Source organism: Vulpes vulpes, chromosome 2 (assembly GCF_048418805.1).
Source record: "Vulpes vulpes isolate BD-2025 chromosome 2, VulVul3, whole genome shotgun sequence".
Taxonomy (NCBI): Eukaryota; Metazoa; Chordata; class Mammalia; order Carnivora; family Canidae; genus Vulpes; species Vulpes vulpes.
In genome coordinates, this window is record NC_132781.1 from 139,965,742 (window position 1) to 139,988,093 (window position 22,352).

Here is a 22,352-nt window from a genome sequence, read left to right on the forward strand (position 1 = left end):
CTCTCTAAAAGCACCTGTCTGCTCCTGCCTGCCTTGGGAAATTCACAGTGCCCTAAGGTTAGAGTCCTGCAAGGGAGAAACCCTTATGTAACAGGCTGCTGGACAGGTCTGTGGCTATCTGTAATCAGAGACTCAGGCCTGTTTGGATGAAAGAGGGTAAACTCTGGGTGGGCGTGTCCTAGAGGCCCTGCAGCGGTCCAGAGCAGCAGGGCAGAGGGGTGGGACCTGCACTGACTCTTTAAGTGATGTGGGCTGCTTGATGCCTTGGAGCTGCAATCTCACCATGATGTGGCTCTTCAATCTGGTCCTGACCTCCCTCGCCACTTCCATGGCTTGGGGTAAGTCTTCCTGAAATAAAATAGCAGGGCACATTTGTAAATACTTGTTCGGGCACAAGGTGGGGGAAAGGCTGGGAGGGGAAGGGTAATGGCAGGTCTGGTTCTGCAGCAGCCTGTGCCCTTTGGACTTCACCCATCCCATGCAGGAGGGCAAAGAGCTAATCTCATGCCTCCCGGATGAGGGTTCCAGAGGGCTCGGTGTATTTTCTGCTTAATTATTCATCTGTGTATGGCTAGATCATGGACAGTGGCCCAGGAGAATATTAATAGGAGTATCCCAGGCTTTCTGCAAGTTGCATCAGGCCACTCTACCTTTAGGGAAGACCTACATTAGTATACTAATGGAAAAACGAAAATCTTCCTCGGATTTCTTTGGGCTACGATAACAAGTACTAATGTAAGCCTTTCCTAAAAGTGAAGTGGCTTCATGCAACATGCAGAAAGACTAGGATAGATACTCTTTGCTTTGTGCCATTTCAGCTTAGGAAATGTTTCATAGGAATGCTCAATCTGCAGACGGCAGGCAGAGGACCTGTGTGGACTGAGTGGATCTAGAGTGTGTAGGTTTGAATCACAGCTCAGCACTTACTAGCTGGCTGTCCTCAGGCACAAAGTGTTACTTTTCTGTGTTTTGGCCCCCAACCCCCAACACGGGAACGATGGCAGTAGCTATGTCATTGGGCTGCTGTGAGGATAAAAAGGTTGTTTCTAAAGAGTGCCTGGTATGGAGAGTACAAACAAAAGATTCATAAATAAAGGAGTTGTGTTTTTTTAAGGTTTTATTTGTTTATTCACAAGAGACAGAGAGAGAGAGAGAGAGGGAGGGAGGAGAGAGGCAGAGACACAGGCAGAGGGAGAAGGAGGCTCCATGCTGGGAACCCGACGTAGGACTCAATCCCAGGTCTCCAGGATCATGCCCTGGGCTGAAGGCGGCGCTAAACCATTGAACCACCCAGGCTGCCCAAGGAGTTGTTTTAAAATGTAGTGCAGTAGTAGAAAACTTGAAGTATGACAAGCGCAACAGATCAGGAGCCAGCTGCCATAACTTGCCAGGAGGAGGAGGCATGCCCACCACCATCTTGCACCCTGACGTGCAAGATCAGGGTGGGTCAGAGGGAAGAGGAGAAGGGAGGAGGAATTTTGTTGAAGAGCCCTTATCATGGTTGCCAGGGGAAGGAAGAGGTGAGACAGGATAAACAGGTTTAGAATTGGCAAACTAACCAATTTCAGTGAGTTCTCAGGCACAGAGGCTGCCCATCGTTGCCAGGTACCTGGCCTTGGAGCGATGAGGGCAGGATGGTAGTAGCCTGGAATAGCCTGATAAAGAAGGTGATTGGGGTACCGGCTCTGCTTGCTGGAAAGGAGGTTGATTTCTTTCACTAGGATTGGCTAACTCTGAGAGGGGCTATCAGCAAGGCTCTAAATGTCAAGCATCAGCGTCAACAAACTAAGACACATAATGACTACAAGAGTATAAGGACCTCAGAATACTTCTTTTTTTTTTAATTTTATTTATTTATTTATTTATGATAGTCACACAGAGAGAGAGAGAGAGAGAGAGAGAGGCAGAGACATAGGCAGAGGGAGAAGCAGGCTCCATGCACCGGGAGCCCGACGTGGGACTCGATCCCGGGTCTCCAGGATCGCGCCCTGGGCCAAAGGCAGGCGCCAAACCGCTGCGCCACCCAGGGATCCCCCTCAGAATGCTTCTATGCCAGTTTATAGGCAGGGGAACAGACTCAGAGAGGGAAATGTCCTTGCCCAAGGTCTGCTGGAAAATCATGCTCTGGAATCTGTCTGTGACACATGAATGGAGAGCCAGGGCTATGAGCATCAGAACCGTGGGGACCCAAGCCCCATCTGCACTTGACCTCCATCCTAATAGTAACACTCAGAAACCTGGTACTGAACTCAAGGGCAGAGCAAGAACCCAATTAGGAGTGGCTTGTTTCCTTACTGCTGCTTACCTCCCGGCAAGGCCATCCCATTTCCAGCTTTAGAAAGCCCATATGGGTTATATCTCCATTTCCTGCCTTCTCATCAAATGGGCATGTTGTGAAGGTGAATTTAATTGAACCAGAATGTACATCTGGCACTTAGAAGGTGCTCAGCCTATAAATCTTACAAGTATACTTATGCAGTATACTGTAAATCTTAATGTGTACTTATGTAACACAACATGTTTGCTAACTGCTCCTCTTGCCATAACTGTTATGCCTCTTACTTCCATCCACCCACTTCCTCAGCCTTGCCTGTTGGGCTTCTGTCCACTTTGTCTCTCTTGCAGGTTACCAATGGATATTCTTCTGTAAAACCTAATCTGGATTACCCTTTCTTGCTCTGCCCACACTCTTTGAGGGAGAGGTTGACCTTTAGTCTGTGTCTAAAAGGGAGTGACTAGAAGGATACCATGCTAGAAATCATTCCAGATGAGGGAACTTACACATGGAGGCTGTTGAGGGGCCATGATCAAGAGTCTGAGTGGCCACTTGCACATGCAAGTTGAGGCAGATCACAACAGGTGGAACCAGGACTGGGGTGGGAGTGGCAGGGAGACAGGGGCAGCTCAGTGGGGAAGAGTTGCCTGCCCCACAAGGATGGAAGAGGTAGAAATCTGACCCCAGGTCTCTCTCCCCTTTGGACAACCCTGCTCATAGCCACCAGGAGAATCCCCTGCCAGATGATGGGTGTCACTATCTCATCTTCCAGAACTGTTCATTGCTGCTCATTTACCCACTAGATAAAGCCCCAAACCCTAGCCTGGTACTGAGGCCTCCCAGGCCTGATCCTTTCTCACATCCCCATGGACTCCTTCTGGCTCGAATGGGCCCTGTGTTCTTCCTTGGGCCAGCCTTGCATTTTGCCCTCAGAGCCTAGCCTCTGCTCTGCTTTACACCTTTATCCCTCTCTCTCTCTCTCTCTCTCTCTTTTTTTTAACTTTTTCTTTTGTTAATTTAAATTCAATTAGCCAACATATAGTGCATCATTAGTTTCAGATGTACTGTTCAATAATTCATCAGTTACCTTTAACCCCCAGTGCTCATCACATCACATGCCCTCCTTGATGCCCATCACCCAGTTACCCCATCCCCCCACCTCCCCTCCAGCAGCCCTCAGCATGTTTCCCAGAGTTAAGAATCTCTCATGGTTTGTCTTCCTCTCTAATTTCTTCCTATTCAGATTCCCTCCTTCTCTTATGGTTCTCTGTACTATTTCTCATATTCCACATATGAGTGAAACCATATGATGATTGTCCTTCTCTGATTGACTTATTTCACTCAGTATAATGCCCTCCAGTTCCATCCACATCGATGTAAATGGTAGGTATTTGTCCTTTCTGATGGCTGAGGAATGTTCCATTGTATACATAGACCACATCTTCTTCATCCATCATCTGTTAATGGACACCGAGGCTTCTTCCACAGTTTGGCTTTTGTGGACATTGCTGCTATGAACATTGGGGTGCAGGTGTCCTGTTGTTTCATACATATGTATCTTTGGGGTAAATACCCAGTAGTGCAATTGCTGGGTTATAGGGTAGCTCTATTTTTAACTTCTTGACGAACTTCCACACTGTTTTCCAGATTGGCTGCACCAGCTTGCATTCCCACCAACAGTGTACGAGGGTTCCCTTTCTCCACATCCTTGCCAACATTTGATGTTTCCTGTCTTGTTAATTTTAGCCATTCTCACCGGTGTAAAGTGGTATTTGCTGTTTGCTCCTGCTGTTTGGTACAACCTCTCCCACTGCCAGTTCCAGTTCTAAGGGGACTGCTTCCACTGATGCCACCAATTTGAAGGCATCCCTGCCTCTTCTGATCCCCATGGGACTTTCCTGGTACCTCTCTCAGGTTGTTGGCCCTTTCCTTCCCCCATGTAGGGTCGTGTATGTTTGTGAATCATACTCCATACAAGGGTCAGAGATCCTGAGAGAAGGGACTGCCTTCTGTTCATGCTTTCAGCCAACATGCACTTCAGTGCCCAGGTCCCAATGGATAATTGTTTCCAGAGGCTCCTAGGAGTGGCAACCAAATGGCTTATTCTTCTCAGCAGCTCTTCTTCTTGCATTTCTTTTTTACCTGATGCAGTCCTACCTCCAATTCCAATTTGCTCCCCTAGATCATGCCGAGTAAGGAATGACAGTTAACCTCATCTCTTTACATGGAATAAACTGAGGCCTCAAGGGTTTAGGTGACTCATTCAAGGTCACAGGCTTAAAGCAAGAAGAACCACTTGGAGCCCAGGTCAGACCTCTTGCGGCTGATGTGTCCTCTTAACTCTGGATGTCCCACAGGGTACCCGTCCTTGCCACCTGTGGTGGACACTGTGCAAGGCAAAGTCCTGGGCAAGTATGTCAGCTTAGAAGGATTTGCACAGCCTGTGGCCGTCTTCCTGGGAGTCCCTTTTGCCAAGCCTCCTCTTGGACCACTGAGGTTTGCTCCACCACAGGCTGCAGAGCCATGGAACTTCGTGAAGAATACCACCTCTTACCCTCCTATGTAAGTTGGCATCTTTCAGTGGGCCTCAGCGTGAGGCAGGAAGGAGCCAAGGCAAAGTGCTGAGTGGCTTTGTTCTGAAATCCCCAAGCTGTTGTAAACCTGGAAAAACCTTCCAGAACTCACAGCAGTCTAGAGCTTGTTATTCAACAAAATGTCCTCCTTATTGAGCACATTCTAGGTTTCCTAGGATCCATGAATGAACAGAAAAGTATCCCTACCTCATGGAGCTTGCATTCCAGCGGGGGTGGGGGAGGATAGATGACCAACAAAAAACCCCACAAATCAATGAATAAATTATGCAATATGTGCCTTGGGGACAAAAAAAAAAATCGAGCAAGTGAGGAAGATCAGAATTAATGATTCTGTTTATTCTCCTGCCTAGAACTTTGCCAAAGCTGGGGAACAGGGGTGGAGCAGGCGGGTGTGGGTGGAGAATGCTTTGGGGAGTTGACCCATAACGTTCTCAACTCCCAGGTGTGTCTAAGTACCTAATCATGGAGCAGAGCAAAGGTTGGTGTGTCCCAATTACCATGACCAGACTAGGCAAAGATGCCCACAGATGCCTCCCCTGGCACCTCAGATGCCTCCATGTATCCATTCCGACCTTATTCACCTCAGCAAGGCATTCTGGAAATTTCCCAGGTCCTGCTCTTTGCTGCCTTCCTTTCTTCTCTTCTTCCTCCCTCCCTCCCTTCCTTTCTTTTGTTTTAAAAAATAATTTTTGCTCTTTTTATTTCCTGATTGCCATTGTAATAACTACCTATTACAGAAAAGGAAGTACAGGTCAGTAAAAGTAAGAAAATGAAAATCACATACAATTCCTCCACCCAGAGAGAGAACTGCTAATCATATTTTAGGTTCTGTTCTTCCAGTCTTTTATCTGTGGCGTATTTTCTCCCTTAAAAATAGAATCCATAAGATTCTGCACTCAATTCCAATGTGTGGGTTTTTCCCCACACACCAAGAAATAATTATTCAACACCAGCTGCGTCTCCTATAATTCAACTAATTCTTACACTGTTCTGCCTGGAGATAGTGTCAGATCCCACAGGTCAAGGACTCACCCACAAGACTGTTCTCTGCTTTTGATATCAATCACAAGTCCAAGTTGCCATCTTGTGACCTTGGCTATAAATCATAAGTTCCTATGACTCCCTCCTTGGGTTCCATCAGTTGGCAAGAGTGGTCACAGAATTCAGGAAACTGGTTAATTCACCACATTACCAGTTCATTACAAAGGTTATCAGGGGATATGAATCAATAGCCAGATGAAGAGATACATGGTGGGGAGGTCCTGAATAAAGAAGCTACTGTGCTTCTAGAGTTGGGGGTCCAGTGTAGTGGCTGTGGAAGCTTTATTTGGTTCACCAACTTGGAAGCTCTTTGAACTCTGTCCTGTGTGTTTTTTTAAGGCGGCTTTGTTATGTAGCCATGACTGATGAAATCAGTGGCCATTGGCCACCATTCAACCTCCAGCCCCACCCCTGCTCCCCAGAGGTCAGGGAGAAAGAACTGCCAAGTCCAACCCTCTAATCACTGGGTAGTTCATCTGGCAACCAGCCCCTAGTCTTAACAGTGATCAGAAGTCCCCTTATTAACATAATAAAGATATCTTTATTGTTTCCTTCACAAAGGAAACACTAAGGGTTTTAGGGAGCCTGTGCCCAAAATGGGATGGAAGCAAGATATACATTTTATTGTAAATCACAATATTGCATCACATGATACTGATAGTTTGGATGCCTATTTTGCTCATTTACAAATATATTAGGAACATTCTTCTATGTCATTAAATACTGTAGCTGAACTTGTAATAGCTGAATTACAGTGGGTCTTGGATCATAATCTTGGTCTCTTGTTTGGGATCATTAAATTGTTCTTGATATTTTTGATAGAATAAGTAGCACTCTAATGAATATCCCGCAGCTAAATCTTCATGCACACTCATGAATATTTTTGGATAAGTTTGAAGAAATGACATTTCTGAGTAAAAGAGTATGCACCTTCTGTTTACATTTCCTTCCAGAAACGTTCCAGCAACACACCTTCCATTGATATATGAAAACCTCCACTTGCCAGACCTTTGGCAATGCTTGGGGTTATTTGAAAAAAATGCCTTTTGGCTATTGGATAGGCAAAACAATAGTAATTATTATTTTCATTATAATTATATATAACTTTCCTATTTGTTCTGCATTTATTTGAACACTAGTGACCTTGAACTCTTTTTCCCTTTTTTGACATTTGATTTTCTTTTTTTTATGAATGTTTGGCTCCTTGCTCTGGTAATCAGGGGGAAGGTCCCTTAGGATGAAAATTAAGAAGTCATTTTTGGGGGCTCTGATTTTGCCACTTGGCAGCAGAGTGATTCAGTGGCCTCATTGAACACAGTGGGGCCGGTGATATCCACATTCTGGCACCTTGAGATCTGGAAATGTTCTTTAGAATGTCCTTAGAAATATCATGTACTACATAGTACAGATCTTTCTGACTGTGTGACCTTGGGTATGTCCTCTAAACTCTCTGTGCCTCAGTGTCCTCAACTGTAAAATGGGGAAAATAATAGACTCTGTGTTAGGGGGCTTGCCATGGGAGGATTAAGTGAGTTAGTACATAAGGAGCACTTACAGCACTTACAGCGCCTGGCATGCTGGGAGGGCCATAAATCTTACCAGTTTTAATCTCTGTTGGATCTTTAAGATCCCTTATCAAGGAAACGAATAGTGCTTACCTGGGATGGATAGATTTTTAGCATGTCAGTACTCAGGACTTCAAGATCCTTCTGGAAATCACTTCCCTCACACAGACCTGGCAGGCTGAAGCCAAAGCAGGCAACAAATTCGCCCAAGGTCAGCCAGAAGATTTGCAAGTAAGGCAGGACTAGAACACAGTTCTCCTGAGATTGCCCCATATGTATTTCATCCCTGACCTGCTGTGGGTCCTAAAGGTCTGCCATTTGAGTGACTTCTCAGGGATTATGAAAGGCTGCCATGGACTAGAACATGCTTACCTGGTGGAAGACCTGTTTACCTGGAACCCAGCTGGGATGCATCTGGGTGTATAGGAAATGGTCCACTCCCAGGTGGTCGGTGTGGGGACAGCCTCCTGTCCTTGACCCAGGTTATCTCAAAGACTCTAGGAAGGGGCCAGGTACTAAGCCTTCTTACTACACACAGTCCCAGGATACTTGAGTGAGCCTCAGGGGCCTCCACCCCCACCCCCCACCCGGGAAGCCTCCTCGCCATCCCAGCATCTCCAGCCTGGTAGGAAAAACTCTATTTAGTAGCCTCAACCTGCCAGGAGACATCTTGCTCAGTTCTGAGTGCAGCTCAGAACTTCCTTGCCCTCCCCTCCCCAGGTGCTCCCAGGACGCAGTGGGAGGTCAAGTGCTCTCAGAACTGTTTACCAACAGAAAGGACAACATTCCTCTCAAGTTTTCTGAAGACTGCCTTTACCTCAATATTTACACTCCCGCTGACTTGACAAAGAACAGCAGGCTGCCGGTAAGCAGAAGGTTCCAGCACTGCGGGTCTTCTGGTGTCGACTGTAAGAGGGGGAAGGCAGCTTGGGTGGGAGCTGTTCTGGGGACCCCAGGGCTTCCTAACCCACCACAGCCAGACCTCGTGACCACAAGAAATGCAAGCTTTCCGTACCTCAGTTTCCCCTAGTGGCAGACGTAGGGGCTCTGGAGGGAAGTGGCTGTACTTCTGCCATGCACACCGTAGCTTTTCCAAATTGTTTTTTTGCTGATAGAAGGACCAGAATGATTACTCTCAGAGAAAAGCCAATCCTTCCTGTACAGGTAGAAGGCCTGAGGCCCAGAAAGGCAGGGACAGGGGTGTTGAGATCATACGGTGGGATGGGCAGGACCAGAACATAGGCCCTTTGAATTCACACCAGTGCTCTTGGACACAGACTAGGAAGTGAGCCTGTGGGAGCCCTTACCTCAGCACATTAAGACATTTCTCTAAGAAAGTTCCAGGGTCCCCAAGAGGTGTTGGGCGAAGAACCCAGGGAGATCCAGGCAATGCATCCTTTTGCCTCTGGCCAAATATCTGGGATTTTATTGTATTCCTTCCTTAAGGCCTTTGGCACGGCTGATGATCCAGTGAGTCAGCATTTCTAGAATAAAGGAGGCCCAGAGATGGGGGCAACTTCCAGACCCAGGCTGGGGCTTGGAGGAGATCTGGAAAAGGAGGTGATCCTTGGGGTGGAGAGGTGTGGGGTTGTTAGCACCCAGCCAGCTTCCAGAAGCACACCTGTGGGGAAGAGCACCTGTGAACTTGTGAGCAGAAGTTAGCACTGCACATGCTTGGCTCAATGAGATGGGACCTGGCCCTGCTTCCTTAGAACAGGCTAATCACCTAGGAGTATTCAGTGATGCATATCAGGCTTTGTCTCTGCTGGCAAGTGCGCAGGGCAAGCACTCCTGAAGCATTAGTTAGAGTCAAAGGGAGGATCTTACTCCTATCCTAACAGCAGGCCCACTGCACCATGGCCAATGGCTGCAGCGTGCTGGGTGGCTCAACAGGTGGGCTCCAGGGCCAGACCATGTGGGTCCAAGTCTGCTTCTGCTGTTTATTAGCTATGTGACCTCAGGCAGGTTAAGTGCCTCAGTTTTCTTATCTGTTAAGGGTACAGTATTAGTCCCTCCCTCATGGAATGTACTTGGCACATAGTTTGTGTTACAAATTCTTTCCTGGCTCTTTGAGCTCTTACAATGCCAGAGCCAAGCATGATGAATAGCTCTATCTACCCTTACCCTCAATTCTTACCACTGTCCCCAACATAGAGTAGGTCCTCAGATCACATTAGTCAAATGATTGAAGACTTACTGGAGGAGGTGGATTTTAGGCTGGGCTTTGGATGGGTGGGATTTGGGGATGCAGAGGAGGCAGATGGAAGGCATACTCAAAACAGATCCCATTGGGGGCCTGAGAGCAGTTTAATTCACCACACAAGACATAAATAAGATGAAGCTGAAGTACAGGGCTCTGGCAGGCAGAGTAAGCCCAAGGGAGGGGTCCGGGCATGAGAGTGATGACAGTGTTGGGAACAAGATGACACACCATGACTGTTCCCATGACGATGATCTGCGGTGTGAAGAGCCTGGTGGCACCAGGGCTGGGGACACAGGGGTAGCCAGGATGTACTGGGTGGGGTGGTGGCCTGCGCCCCACTTGGGGGTACTGGGGAGAACAGTTGCCTGCCCCAACTTTGCTGGGGACTGGTGCACTTCCGGTAATGGCCTCCTTGATTTACTGTCAAGAGGTGGGCAACGAAACCAGACAACCTCCTGAGGTCCTGCCTGGTGCTGCTTCCTCTAATGGGCTCGGTTGCTTCCTTCCCGTCCAGGTGATGGTGTGGATCCACGGAGGGGGTCTGGTGGTAGGCGGGGCATCAACCTATGATGGGCTGGCCCTCTCTGCCCACGAAAACGTGGTGGTGGTGACCATTCAGTACCGCCTGGGCATCTGGGGATTCTTCAGGTAAGATTCTAGACAGCCCTCACTGCACACTGGCCCCCAAAGCAAGGGTACTAGGTGTTCAGCTCTAGCCATGTCAGCCCTCAGAGGGATCTTTGCCAGGGTCCCTAGTAAATTGGGATAAATTGGTCCCAAGTCCCTTTGTAATTGGGCTCTACTTACCTTCTCGTCCCCTAGCCACACTGGGCCACTTGCTTCTGAGTTTTTCATAGATGCTGTTCCCTCTAACTGGAATGCCTGTTTTAGATGACAAGCTTCTATTCATTCTGCAAGGCCCCACCCAGATGTCTCCCCTCTGAGATACTCCTCTTTTTTCCCCCTCGGGCTGTCCCAGCACATCACACACCTCTGTAGAAGCAGTTAGCATGCAGTACAGCCCTTAGAGGCTTATGCGTCTTACCTGGCAGGAAAGGAAGGAAGGAGCATCCTTGAGGCACAAGCTCAGTGCATCCTTGTGGGTAAAAGAACAGGTGCCTGGAGCTGAAGATTGGCAGAGCACCTGACCCCAGCCTACAACCCTCCTGGGAGGCATGTCAGGCCCACTCATCCCATTTCCTTTTGGGAATTTGGCACACCCATGGGTGAAGGCAAAGAGGCTTCCCCAGCGAGTGTCCTTGGGGCAGGAACCAGTGTTCCCACCAGACACAGGTACCGTGAGCCTCTCCTGAATTCACTGGCCACTGCACCTCCGACCCTGAGACGGGTGCTGGGTGGGCTGGGGGAGGGATGGGCTTCTCACCCGGGGGAGGATTATCTCAGGTGAGTCATATCCCCGGGGTATATCACCTTCATTGAGACCCCTCTTTTCTCCCACTTGTGGCCTGTCTCTGCTCCCCATTACAATAACACTGCTACGTTAGCTCTTCCTGCCACTCCTCCTCCCCATCTGCCCCCTGCCCACCCTGGTCAGGGTTCAGCTCCAAACATCCTGCTGTATTCTGGCCGAGGTCACTGGTGACCCAACAGCGTTTGGGCCAACCTTGGGGACATCCACATGTGATTCCTCACACATGGTCCTCCAGCCTCTGTGTACATCTCTCTGCCCGTCTTCACTGGTTCCCTGGGTGACATCAAGAGCCACACTCGGAGCTCCCTTATCAGCCCCTGTGTCTCCTTTGAAACCCAGATGTACCTCGCTAACTACCACCTTGCACCTGTTGCCACCTCAGAAGCGTACCTCACTCCATGGGTCAACTTGACCCTTGACTCCCACCGCTCCTTCCCTGACACTTTCCTACTTTGCCCACAGCACCTCCTCTTGGCTGCTGGCAACACCATACCCCACTTCTACCTGCTTGAGATAGAAGGCTTGTGGTCAGCCTTGACTTCTTTTTTTCTCACTCCTCACATCCAGTCAGGGTCAGCGGATCCTCTTGGTTCGACATTTAAAATATATTCAGAATCCAACCATTCTCACCTCCTCCCTTATGCCCCCTAATCAAAGCCCTCTGTGTCTCTCTCCTAGAGGGTTGTAATAACCACCTACTTTTATAACCTGCTACTTTGATGCTATGTCTGATCCACACAATAGCCAGAGTGATCATTTAAGACATAAATGGAATTTTGTCATTGCCCTGAAATGGCTTCCCACATTATTGACGATGCCATCAAAGCTCTTACCAAGGCCCACAGAGTCTTTTAGCTGCATGTCCTACACTTCTATCCACCAGACCCCAGGGCATTGTACTGCCTGTTCCTTTAGCCTGGAATTTCCTTCTTTGGATATTTTGTAAGGCTCATGTGCCCATTCATTCAATGAACGAATGAATGAATGAATTCATTCTTTTCAAGTGCCATGCTTCCCTCAAAGAGGTCATGTGATCTGGTCATGTGATCTGAAATAGGACCCCACTGCTCCACCTCTGTCTTTTCCCTTACCCCATTTTATTTTTCCTGGAAGTACTTTCACTACCTGATGTTATTTATCCGTTTGTTTGTGATCTGTAGTGTGGGCTCTGTATAGTCAGAGATTTTGCCTATTTTGTTCTCAGATGTACCCCTAGCCCTTAGAAGAGTGTTTTGCACAAAACAGATGTTCAGTAAATAGACACGAGGTGAGTAAATCTAGAACCCTACAACAGAACAGTGCTACAGGAATGGAAGACAGAAGAAGACTCTTGTGGAAGGCTGGTCTTTTTCTAGAAGGCTCACTGAGAGCCCTCAGCTTCACCTATGCCATGAAATCTGTGTTCGCACCCCTGCCCCATTCTTACAGCACAGGGGATGAACATGGCCGTGGAAACTGGGGTCACTTGGACCAGTTGGCTGCACTTCGCTGGGTTCAGGAGAACATTGCCAACTTTGGAGGGAATCCAGGTTCTGTGACCATCTTCGGAGAGTCGGCGGGAGGTGAAAGCGTCTCCGTTCTTGTAAGTGTTCCCAGCCCTGATATAGCTGCTCCTGGGACCCCTGGGAGCCTTTTGACCAATTAGCACCTTTACTTACAAGGCCTGGATTCAAGGCTGCCCTTACTCTGCACAGGATCAGTTGGTGGAGAGCTCATGGTGAAACTCTCCTTGGCCCCCAGGAGGCTCAGAGCCCAGGCTAGCATCCTGGGCCTTGAGAATCTCCGGCCACAGCTACAGCAATGATACTCCTCCTCTTACATGGTAGAGCACTCTCTCTCTCTCTCTCTCTCTCTCTCTCTCTCTGTCTCTCACCTTCCTACTCATTATAACATTGGGACTCACTTCACTTCTCCCGGCAAGTAAAGGTGGGTATAGATTCTGAGTAAGAGTTAGACAAAGTGCCACTGTTCAGCCAGAAGCCAGGTCTGCATGTCAGGGGGTGGGAGCACCAACAACAGGTCAGGGGCCTCCCACAAGAACATCCACCTCTGGGACTGAGAGGTGGAGCCAAGCTGGGGGGATCAGGGAGGATGGGACAGTGGTGTAGGCACCTGGAGCTCCTGGGGTCCTGGTGTTGGGGGAGTGGGGATGGGGGGGCTACTGAGGGAAGTAGGGATGGGAACCAGATGAGAAAGTGCTAGGAGCCCTAAATACCCTCCAGATCCCTCACTGTTGAGCAGAGGGTCAGCTATGACTGTATTTTTTGACATATGTATCAGTTTCCTTATTGAATATTCAGAGGGAAATGTTTTTATATTTTATTAAGTGGAGGAAAAGGAAAAGTATAGATGAGTCCAAAGAAGAAAAAAAAAAGCATTACCCAGGGAAGCTCACCACAGACATCTTGGGACTTACCTTTCTAGTTCTTTTTCACATATCTAGCCTTCTACTGATCTATCATCTGCCTACCTATATTAATTTTTTTTTAAAAAGAATTTATTTATTCATGAGAGACACAGAAAGAGAGGCAGAGACACAAGCAGAGGGAGAAGCAGGCTCCTTGTGGGGAGGCCGATGCAGGATCCCCAGACCTGGGATCACACCCTGAGCTAAAGGCAGTTGCTCAACCACTGCGCCGCCCAGGTGTCCCCCTCTTAAGATTTTTAAACAAAAACCTTCCTCCACATGCATATCCTATAACAGAAACATTTCCCTAAACATTAAGTACTGTTCCATTAATATCATTTTGTTAGATGTTCCATGGGATTCCATGGTATAGATTTGAATAGCCTTCCACAGTAAAAATGAAAAATCGTTTATTCTCTCAATCTCATAATATTGGAACCTTGAGTTATTTCCAATTATCTTATAAACGTTATGAGCATTCTTGGAAATCATTGTGTGCCTCCACGATCTCTCTTCTTAGGATAAATCCCAAATAATGGAAATGGGGAATCAGAGCTGTGTCTTCAGAGTGTTGCTAGGAGTTACCACGCTGTCTTTCGATGCTTCTGATGTTAGAATCAGCACATGCTGCACAATTCCTGTCCTTCGCTCACTGTCCTGCTGGCTCCCAGCTCAGATTCTCTGGGAGAAGCTGAGCCCCAGTGTCAGCCTGGGAACAGGCCAGGCCAGGCGAAGACCTGTCATGTTTGCTGAATGCCAGAGTCTTCAGGGGAACGGGTGGGGCAGAGCTAAGGATGAAGTAGCTCTTGAAGACCCCCTCCTCATGAGTATAAATTCTCTTCTGACCCACTCTCCTGCCAGGTGCTATCTCCTCTGGCCAAGAACCTCTTCCATCGGGCCATCTCTGAGAGTGGTGTGGCCCTCACTGCTGCCTTGGTTAAGAAAGACATGAAGGACACAGCTCAGGTAGGTCTCATGCTGGACCACCTCCGCACCCTTTGCCCTGCTCTCCTGGAATCTTCAGATGCCTTTCTGGCCATAGGATCTGGCTGGCATCCTCTAGGAATCACAGAAGTCAGAACAGTTGAGTGGAAGGGCAAAGAGACACCTCAACCAGCCTCCCAGTTTTACCACTGAGCAACCTGGGCAGACAGTGGAAGCAGCTTGCCAAGGTCACTGAGTGATCAGGGCAGAGCTGGGAACTCAAACACATGACTCTGGGCTGCCAGCGCAGCACGCTGTCCGCTGAGCACTCTTCCAAAAGTGCACCAGGGCGGGTGCCAGGCCGCACAGTAGGCAGTGGACTGCCAGTGGGTCTTGTCTCTCTCAAGATCTTAGTTCTGATGAACCCATTTGCAGCACGTGAGCCTGGAGTGGCTCTTCCTTAAGTGCCTCGGGGTTGGGGTGGGTTCCTGGGGAACTCATTCATTTATTCATCACATAATTTTGATACAGTCAGACATCAGGCAGCCTCATGAAGTTTGCATTCTATCAGAAAAGACAGATTAGTGATTGTGTAATCACACAGATGATAAAATCTCAACTGACAAGAGCAGTAAAGCAGAGGTATCTGATGTCATAATGCAATCCAAAAGGAGCCCCTCATCTACCGTGCAGGGTGAGGTTATCATGAACGGCTTCCTGAAAAGAAATTTGAATCCGGGCAGTGTGATTCTGGATTCCATGCCCTTAAGCCCCACTCTGTGCTCCTCCCTTTAGACGCTCCGTTCTGAGATCCTTCTGCCCATTTTAACAGACATAAGGTAACAGAGACAGAGCTTGTTTAATTGGCATGAGTGGGACTCAGGACTGTCACCTGCTGGTCTAGAGTATTTTCTGCTCCCCCCTGCAGCCTTTGGAAATGAAGGTTGGGGAAGAACACCTCTTTATTGATTGAGGGAAGGGACATGGCTCTTGAGATCTGCCGTTGCTTGTGATCTCTGCAGCAAATTGCTGTCTTTGCTGGGTGTAAAAGCACCACGTCGGCTGTCCTTGTTCACTGCCTGCGCCAGAAGACGGAAGATGAGCTCTTGGAGGTTTCACTGAAGTTGGTAGGTGTATTCATTCGAATGACACACAAGCCCCCCACCCAAATAGTCTTCAGTATTTCAACTTTCCCTTGCCTCTGCCCCGCAAAAACTACCTGGGACAGTGTCTGGCCACCAGGGAACAGTATCAGCTTCTGGATCTGAATGGGAATTTCTTTTTTTCTTTGTTATTACGAAGTATCTCAAACACTTGCAAAGTTGAAAAGCAATATAATGAACAAATGGTAAAATAATCTCTCACCTCAATCAAAACTTACTATTTTTCCATTCTTGTTTCTAAATGTATTTTTAAGAAATTAAGTATCACATATTCCCAGAAGTAACTACTGTTCTGAATTTTGAGGATGGGATATTAAGAACAAAGAGTTTAAGAAAGGTTGTCACAATGTATCTTGCTTAATTTAGAAACTACCTCAATTATAACCCAGGGGAGGCTCAGTTTTCTAACTTTTCTGAGACTCTGCCTCAATTGTGCTTTTGTGTATGGATAACCATACATCCACCCACTCATCCATCTATCCATCCATCCAACCACCATTCATCCATCAATCTATTCATAATCTTAATATCCATCTATTCATCTACCAGTCTATCCAATTCATCAATATTCTTTCATCCATTTAATATCAATCCATCCATAACTTTCATTCATTTCAATCGTCTGTGTCTCATCCAACCACCATACAGCTTCACTCCATCATTCAACCATCCAGAATCAATGACCCATCCATCACCTAGTCTGCTAGTTATTATTCATTTATCTACCAATCCATCCAGTTCATCTACATTCTGTTTATTGACCAGCTCCATCCATCATCTAGCCATTCCTCCATCCATCTGCCTATCCATCCATCTGTCCATCCCTCCATCCATCCATTTTAGGTGAATGGTGATAACTGGGTGGGTGATGCAGACATTAATCAGATATAGTCTCTGCTGACAAGGAGCTATCCAAGGAGAAAAACATTCATATACTTCATGGGTTAAGGGTGATGGAAGTATAGAGGGAGGAAATGCTCATAATAGTCAGCAAGGGTGTTTCACAGAGGAGGTGACATTTGAGGACTGGATGGATGGCTATGACAGTGTGTTATTATGAGGACATGCAGAGAATACAGCAGGAAGGCACAATAAGATGGGATGCCTGGGTGGCTCAGCAATTGAGCGTCTGCCTTTGGCTCAGGTCATGATCCTGGGGTCCCAGGATTGAGTCTTACATTGGGCTCCCTGTGAGGAACCTGTTTCTCCCTCTGCCTGTGTTTCTGCCTCTCTCTCTGTCTCTCATGAATAAAAAAATAAATCTTTTTTTAAAGGAAGGCACAATAGGAACTATTCCCACTGTGGGGGAATATTCTTTATTCAAAGAATAAAAACACAACCGTCTCTGATTCCTGGGAAGAAGCAGGCTTATTTTAGCAATTCTCCATTGGCTTCAGAGGACCCAGCTTATAAGGGAGAGTTGGCAAGTTAGAAAAAAATAACCCAGAGAACATAAGAGCCCATGTTATCCTTGTGAGATTTTTCTGAGATCCTGTAGAGTGTTTCCATGATTATCTACTCTCCCAAAACACACACAAACACATAGGCACACAGACACACACACACACCTCTGACTGGTAAGGCATTCTTTGGATGCACTGATCACCTTATTTGAGCCTGAGAAACCAAGATGCAAGCTGCAAGGCTACATTGATGCAAGCTGCAAGGCTGCTACATGGATCAGATCAGGAAACAGTAGAGTCTAGTGCCAGAGGCCTGGCCCAGGGGTCCAGGAGTCTCCTCAGGAGAGAGGGGTATCCCCAAGGTCACATTCACACCCTTCCCCCAAGAGGGAATAGTGAGCTGACAAGCTCACTGAAATTCACCTCACTCTGTGCTTCTCTTTATTGCATATTTGCTAAGATTACACTGATTGTAATGTTACGCTGTAGCTAATAGATCTACCAGCATGCAGCACTGAGTGACCAATAAGTAAGCTTGTGTAAGTCAGGACTTTCTGATGCAGGATGAGGAAATTCATCTCAAAGTACCTTGAGTGGAAAAAGAATAGTGTTATAACAAAATCTTCAGGTAACTAACTGAAAACTATAGTTCAGGAGTACATGGCTTCAGGCATGGCTGGATCCAGATGCACATATGACATTATTAAGAATATATCTGCTCTATCCTTCAGCTTTTTTTTTTCTCTCTCAGTGTTGGCTTCACTGTCAGGCAAGTTTGTTCCCTGGGGAGGCTAAAGACAGTGATAGCATCTAGACTTATACTGTATCTGTTTAGACACCATTCACAATAATTCCAGCAAAAGTTTTGGGGTAAAGTCTGTTGGACTGACATGGGTACGTGCCCATACCTGAACTAATTTCTGTGGTCAGGGAGATGGGGCACCCCCGGTCATTTATAGATGCCTGGATTTGTGGGGCAAGAGTGGCGAAGAGGGAGGCACCCCAAAGGATGACTGGGGTAGTGTTGCCAGGGGAACATGAAGGGGAAATGGGTGGAGGGCAGGGCAGGCAGGAACAGCAGACAGATGGCCTCTCCAGCAGTCCCCTCCCCCAACCCACACCTACACCTGTACCTCTACCCGGGGGAGCCAGTATCCTGCCCACTTCCTCTCGGCCCAGCCAGGCTGGCACCGGGAGGGAGAACATGACACCTTTGGCACACTGTTCACAAAGATCGGCTTTTGTCCCTGGAAGCCTTCTCATGCACACCCTCTGTCTTTGTCTTCACAGAAATTTTTCACTCTTGATTTATTTGGAGACCCCAGAGAGGTAAGGCTTTTTGGTTTCTTGATTACAGGTTTTAAGTCTTGATGTATGATTTATGCTCCAGTTAAATATGAATGAAAAGAATCCTCCCCCGTGGCTCATGGTGACTCCTTGTGTCTACATTGCCAAGGCCCAGAGAGGGCCAGCGACTTGCCTGGATAACACAGCAGGTGGACCAGATGCTGGACTGGAGCAGATTCCCCTGACTCCCGGTCCAGTGCTCCCAGTTATCAACTCTGTGTCCCCTGGGCCCAGCCTGCCCCCTACTCCTTGTTTACATTTCCCACTCCCAAAAATGCCCCTCGGGAAAGGACTGGGCTAGAAACTTCCACTCTGGGGTGGTAGAGGTAGCTGGGCAACGAGTTTCTTCAGGGGTCTTCCTTGAGGAGCTAGGTCTTTCCCAGGAGCCTGCAGAGCCGATTAGCTGTGCCAGCCACGCTGTTGGCAGGGCCCTCCAGAAGGGACCGAGAACCTCAGACCTGAGAACACCACCTTCCCCGCCACCCCCGGAACTCCGGGAGCCTCCCCACCACCTTCTCCCTCCCCTCCTGCCTTCCAGCACCTCCACAGGTTCTGAGCCGTTATCTCGGCCACTGAACTAATTTCTGTGCTAACTAATGCTGCCAGTCCTGAGCTCTCCGCTCTCCTGGGCCCACGGGCACCTCCCTTAGGAAGTGTTGTCAGGACTCACTGAGATTCATGCAGCGAGATTTTATTAGAATTCCCTGTGTGCGGGGACCTGATCCGGGAGCTGGGGAAATAGCAGTAAAACAGGCAAAACCAATCTAATCCCCTGCCCCCTCGGAGTGAAAGGAGAGCTCAGTAACAAGGTTTGCCCGTGTTTGGCGACGGTCCCCGCGATGGAGGATGGGAAGGTGAGGAACTGCGGTGGTTCGGATGGGCACGCGGGGGGCAGGGGATGGCCCCAGCAAGGGGACACTGGGGCCGAGTTCTGGCAGTGGGGCGGGAGGCAACTGTCAGGAAACCTGGAGGAAGAGTGTTCCGGGCAGAGGGCCCAGCAGCTCCGAGGGTCCTGGGCCAGGAGGCGGGTGTGGCGGGCGGGGAGGAAGCCGGGGGAGAACAGCGTGAGGCCAAAGAGGAAAGAGAGCTGAGGGTGGTTCCTTTCAAGGACTCGGATTTTGATTTCAAGTGAGATGGGAAGTTTGGTTTTTTTTTTTATAAATTTATTTTTTATTGGTGTTCAATTTGCCAACATAGAGCATAACACCCAGTGCTCATCCCGTCAAGTGCCCCCCTCGGTGCCTGTCACCCAGGCACCCCCACCCCCCGCCCACCTCCCTTTCTACCAGAACATGAGAGACTCCTAACTCTGGGAAATGCACTAGGGGTGGTAGAGATGGGGTCTTGAGAGGGTTTTGAGCAGGGGAGTGCGTTGACTGTGAGTTTACCAAAGGGCTTTGTGATTGCCTGGGGAGCTGAAGCCCCGGCTGGGCCGGAACCGGGAGCCGGGCTGGGAGGCCCATCGCAGAGGGGGTGGAAAAACGGGGCCAGAATCCAGATAATTTTAAAGTTGTGGCTGACAGGATTTGCTAATGGACAGGATGTGGGGCAGAAGAGACAAAGGGGAGTGAGCATGCCCCCGGGGTTTGGACTTCAGCCTGGCGGCGCCCAAGGTCCACACGGGGCAGCCCCTCGCAAGCACCGTGGAAGGCAGCGATGGTGTTCCCTGCGTACTGGTGCCGGTCAGCCTGATGGCATCGGGCCCCCGCTGTCTCCCTCCTGGACTCCAACCGTCTTCCACCTCTACTTTTCCTCTGCACCCTTGCCCCACGATGCTGCCCTGCCGGGCTGACCCTTGGAAACACAGGTCAGGGCATATCACCTCCTTAAAAGACTGACCTTCCTTACATAACAAATGCCCTCCCTCCTACAGGATTATTCCTCCAGAACATATCGGTGTGGTGCTATGTGCCAGGCATTGTGCAGAGCATGTGCTGCACCGCCTAACCCTCCTAGGCCAGGTCCACACTGGCTGGGGCTTTGCGCCCCTATTCTGCTGAGTCACAATCGCTTGGCAGAGCTTCTCCTGTGGCTGCCAGGAATGGCCTGTCATTCAGTGGCCCTTGCAGAGCAAGTGTCCGGAGCCACAGGTCTCAAAGCCTGGGATTCGTCCCATTCCACCTGTCCTTATCTGGTGGTGGGGAATAAGGCACATGGTGTGTGGAACTGGAAACATGGCTCATGGAGCTGGTGCCTATGGGAGGGCTGTGTAGCACTGCCAACGAGTAACATCTAAGGGGTACTGAGCTACCTCTGGGTGCCGGGTGGTGTGCTGAGCGTCCTGTGAGAGTCCTGGCACTTAATCCCCATAACAACTCATCTTACAGATGACAAAGCTAAAGCTCAAACAGGTGAAATTGTTCTGAATGACCAGCTAGTAGGTGGCAGAGCCAGGATTCAAGTCCAGACAGTCTAGCTCCCAAACTGATGCTCTTAATAGCTATCGTGACCAAGTACGCAATCTAACCATAACCAGCTTCCTGAGTGGTGTCGTGAGAGTCTGGTGCCATCGAATCCAGGCCCATGTGAGTAATTTTCAGCAAAGGTAGTACCTAAAATGAAGATGTTTTTCAGTGCAATGTGAGCCCATCCTTGATGCTTTTAGTCCTGCCTTTCCTCTCTAATAGGAAGTCAGGTCTCTGTGTAAGCACCTTGAGTGATGGGGAGCTCACTACCTCCTTGAAGCACTGTTTATCTGTAGCAGCTTAGGTTCAAAGATTTTATTTGTTTATTTATTTTAGAGATAGAAAGAGAGGGAGAGAGCACGGGGTTGTGGGGGGAGGAGCAGAGGAAGAAGGACAAGCAGACTCCATGCTGAGTGTGGAGCCCAAGGTAGGGCTTCATCCTAGGACCCATGAGATCACAACCTGAGCTGAAATCAAGAGTCGAATGCTTAACCAGCTGAGCTACCCAGGAGTCCCCAGCAGTTTATGTTTAAATATAGACAGATAAATACAGCTGATCCTTATTAATGATGGATTCTGTATTTGTGAATTCATGTACTCACTAAAATGTATGTGTAACCCCAAAGTCAATGCTTGTGGCCCTTTTGCCTCATTCATGGACATGCACAGAGTGACAAAAAGTTTGAGTGACCCTGTGCAGGCTCTCATTCGAGATCAAACGAGACCACCCTCTGTCTTCTAGTCTCATGTCTCACGCTATTAACACGTGTCCTTTCCATGGTCTTCTTAGTGCTACATTTTCCCCATTTCTGTGCTTTCTGTTGATGGTTTCACTGGGAAGACAGCCCCTAGGCACAGCATTGAGGTGCTGTCTGTGCTCCGAAGGGCAGCAAGGCTGTGATGTGCCTTGTGGAGAGAAGTCATGTGTTAGATCAGCTCCTTTTGGGGTGGCTTACAGTGCTGCTGGCCATGAGGTCAGTGGTAATGGATCGATAGAGGGCAGCCACGCAGGATGGGGAAGAGGCAACTTGCCAATCGGTCTGAAGCTGCTCGGGAAAGCACTGAAGAAACATCTAGTGGGTGATGGAGCTGTGGGAGATCGGTGGCATTTGTGGTTTTATGAGATGACAGTGGGTCACCCATAACACAGTCTTGAGGTTGAAGGCCAGGTAAGTTCCAGGCAGATTACCCAGAACCCAGGAAAATGGTGAGTCCTTCTTGGCTGGTGTCTACTTAGGAATAAACACTACATATAACTCATTATTTGTAAGCAATGCATATGACATCAGGTGTCTTTAAACATGCATAAAACAGGGTTGATGAAAATGTGGCCAGGTACTTGCAGGAGCTTGACATTGTACTTCCCCCCAGGAGCAGTGGCTCTAGCGTCTGCTGGTTCAGAGCTCACAGTGGCTTTTATAGACCTGAACTACCACAGATCACAGAACTGACTATAGAGAGAGATCAGATAGGCAAACCTATACTGCAAATGGAGATATATAAATAGGTATACCGGGCCAGCCCGGGGGGCTCAGCGGTTTAGCGCCACCTTCAGCCTAGGGTGTGATCCTGGAGACTTGGGATTGAGTCCCA

General features: G+C 48.5%; 1 protein-coding gene across 1 annotated transcript in view; it reads left to right on the forward strand.

Moving 5' to 3' along the window:
- Nucleotides 1-22,352, forward strand: part of CES1 (carboxylesterase 1) — a 30,793-nt gene continuing 8,441 nt past the window's right edge. The window contains exons 1-8 of the mRNA XM_072750206.1: nt 1-338; nt 4,633-4,837; nt 8,196-8,340; nt 10,193-10,326; nt 12,539-12,692; nt 14,379-14,483; nt 15,464-15,568; nt 18,298-18,336. Of these exons, the coding sequence (XP_072606307.1) occupies nt 260-338; nt 4,633-4,837; nt 8,196-8,340; nt 10,193-10,326; nt 12,539-12,692; nt 14,379-14,483; nt 15,464-15,568; nt 18,298-18,336 (966 nt within the window). The 5' untranslated portion in view covers nt 1-259. The remainder of the gene's footprint in view (nt 339-4,632; nt 4,838-8,195; nt 8,341-10,192; nt 10,327-12,538; nt 12,693-14,378; nt 14,484-15,463; nt 15,569-18,297; nt 18,337-22,352) is intronic.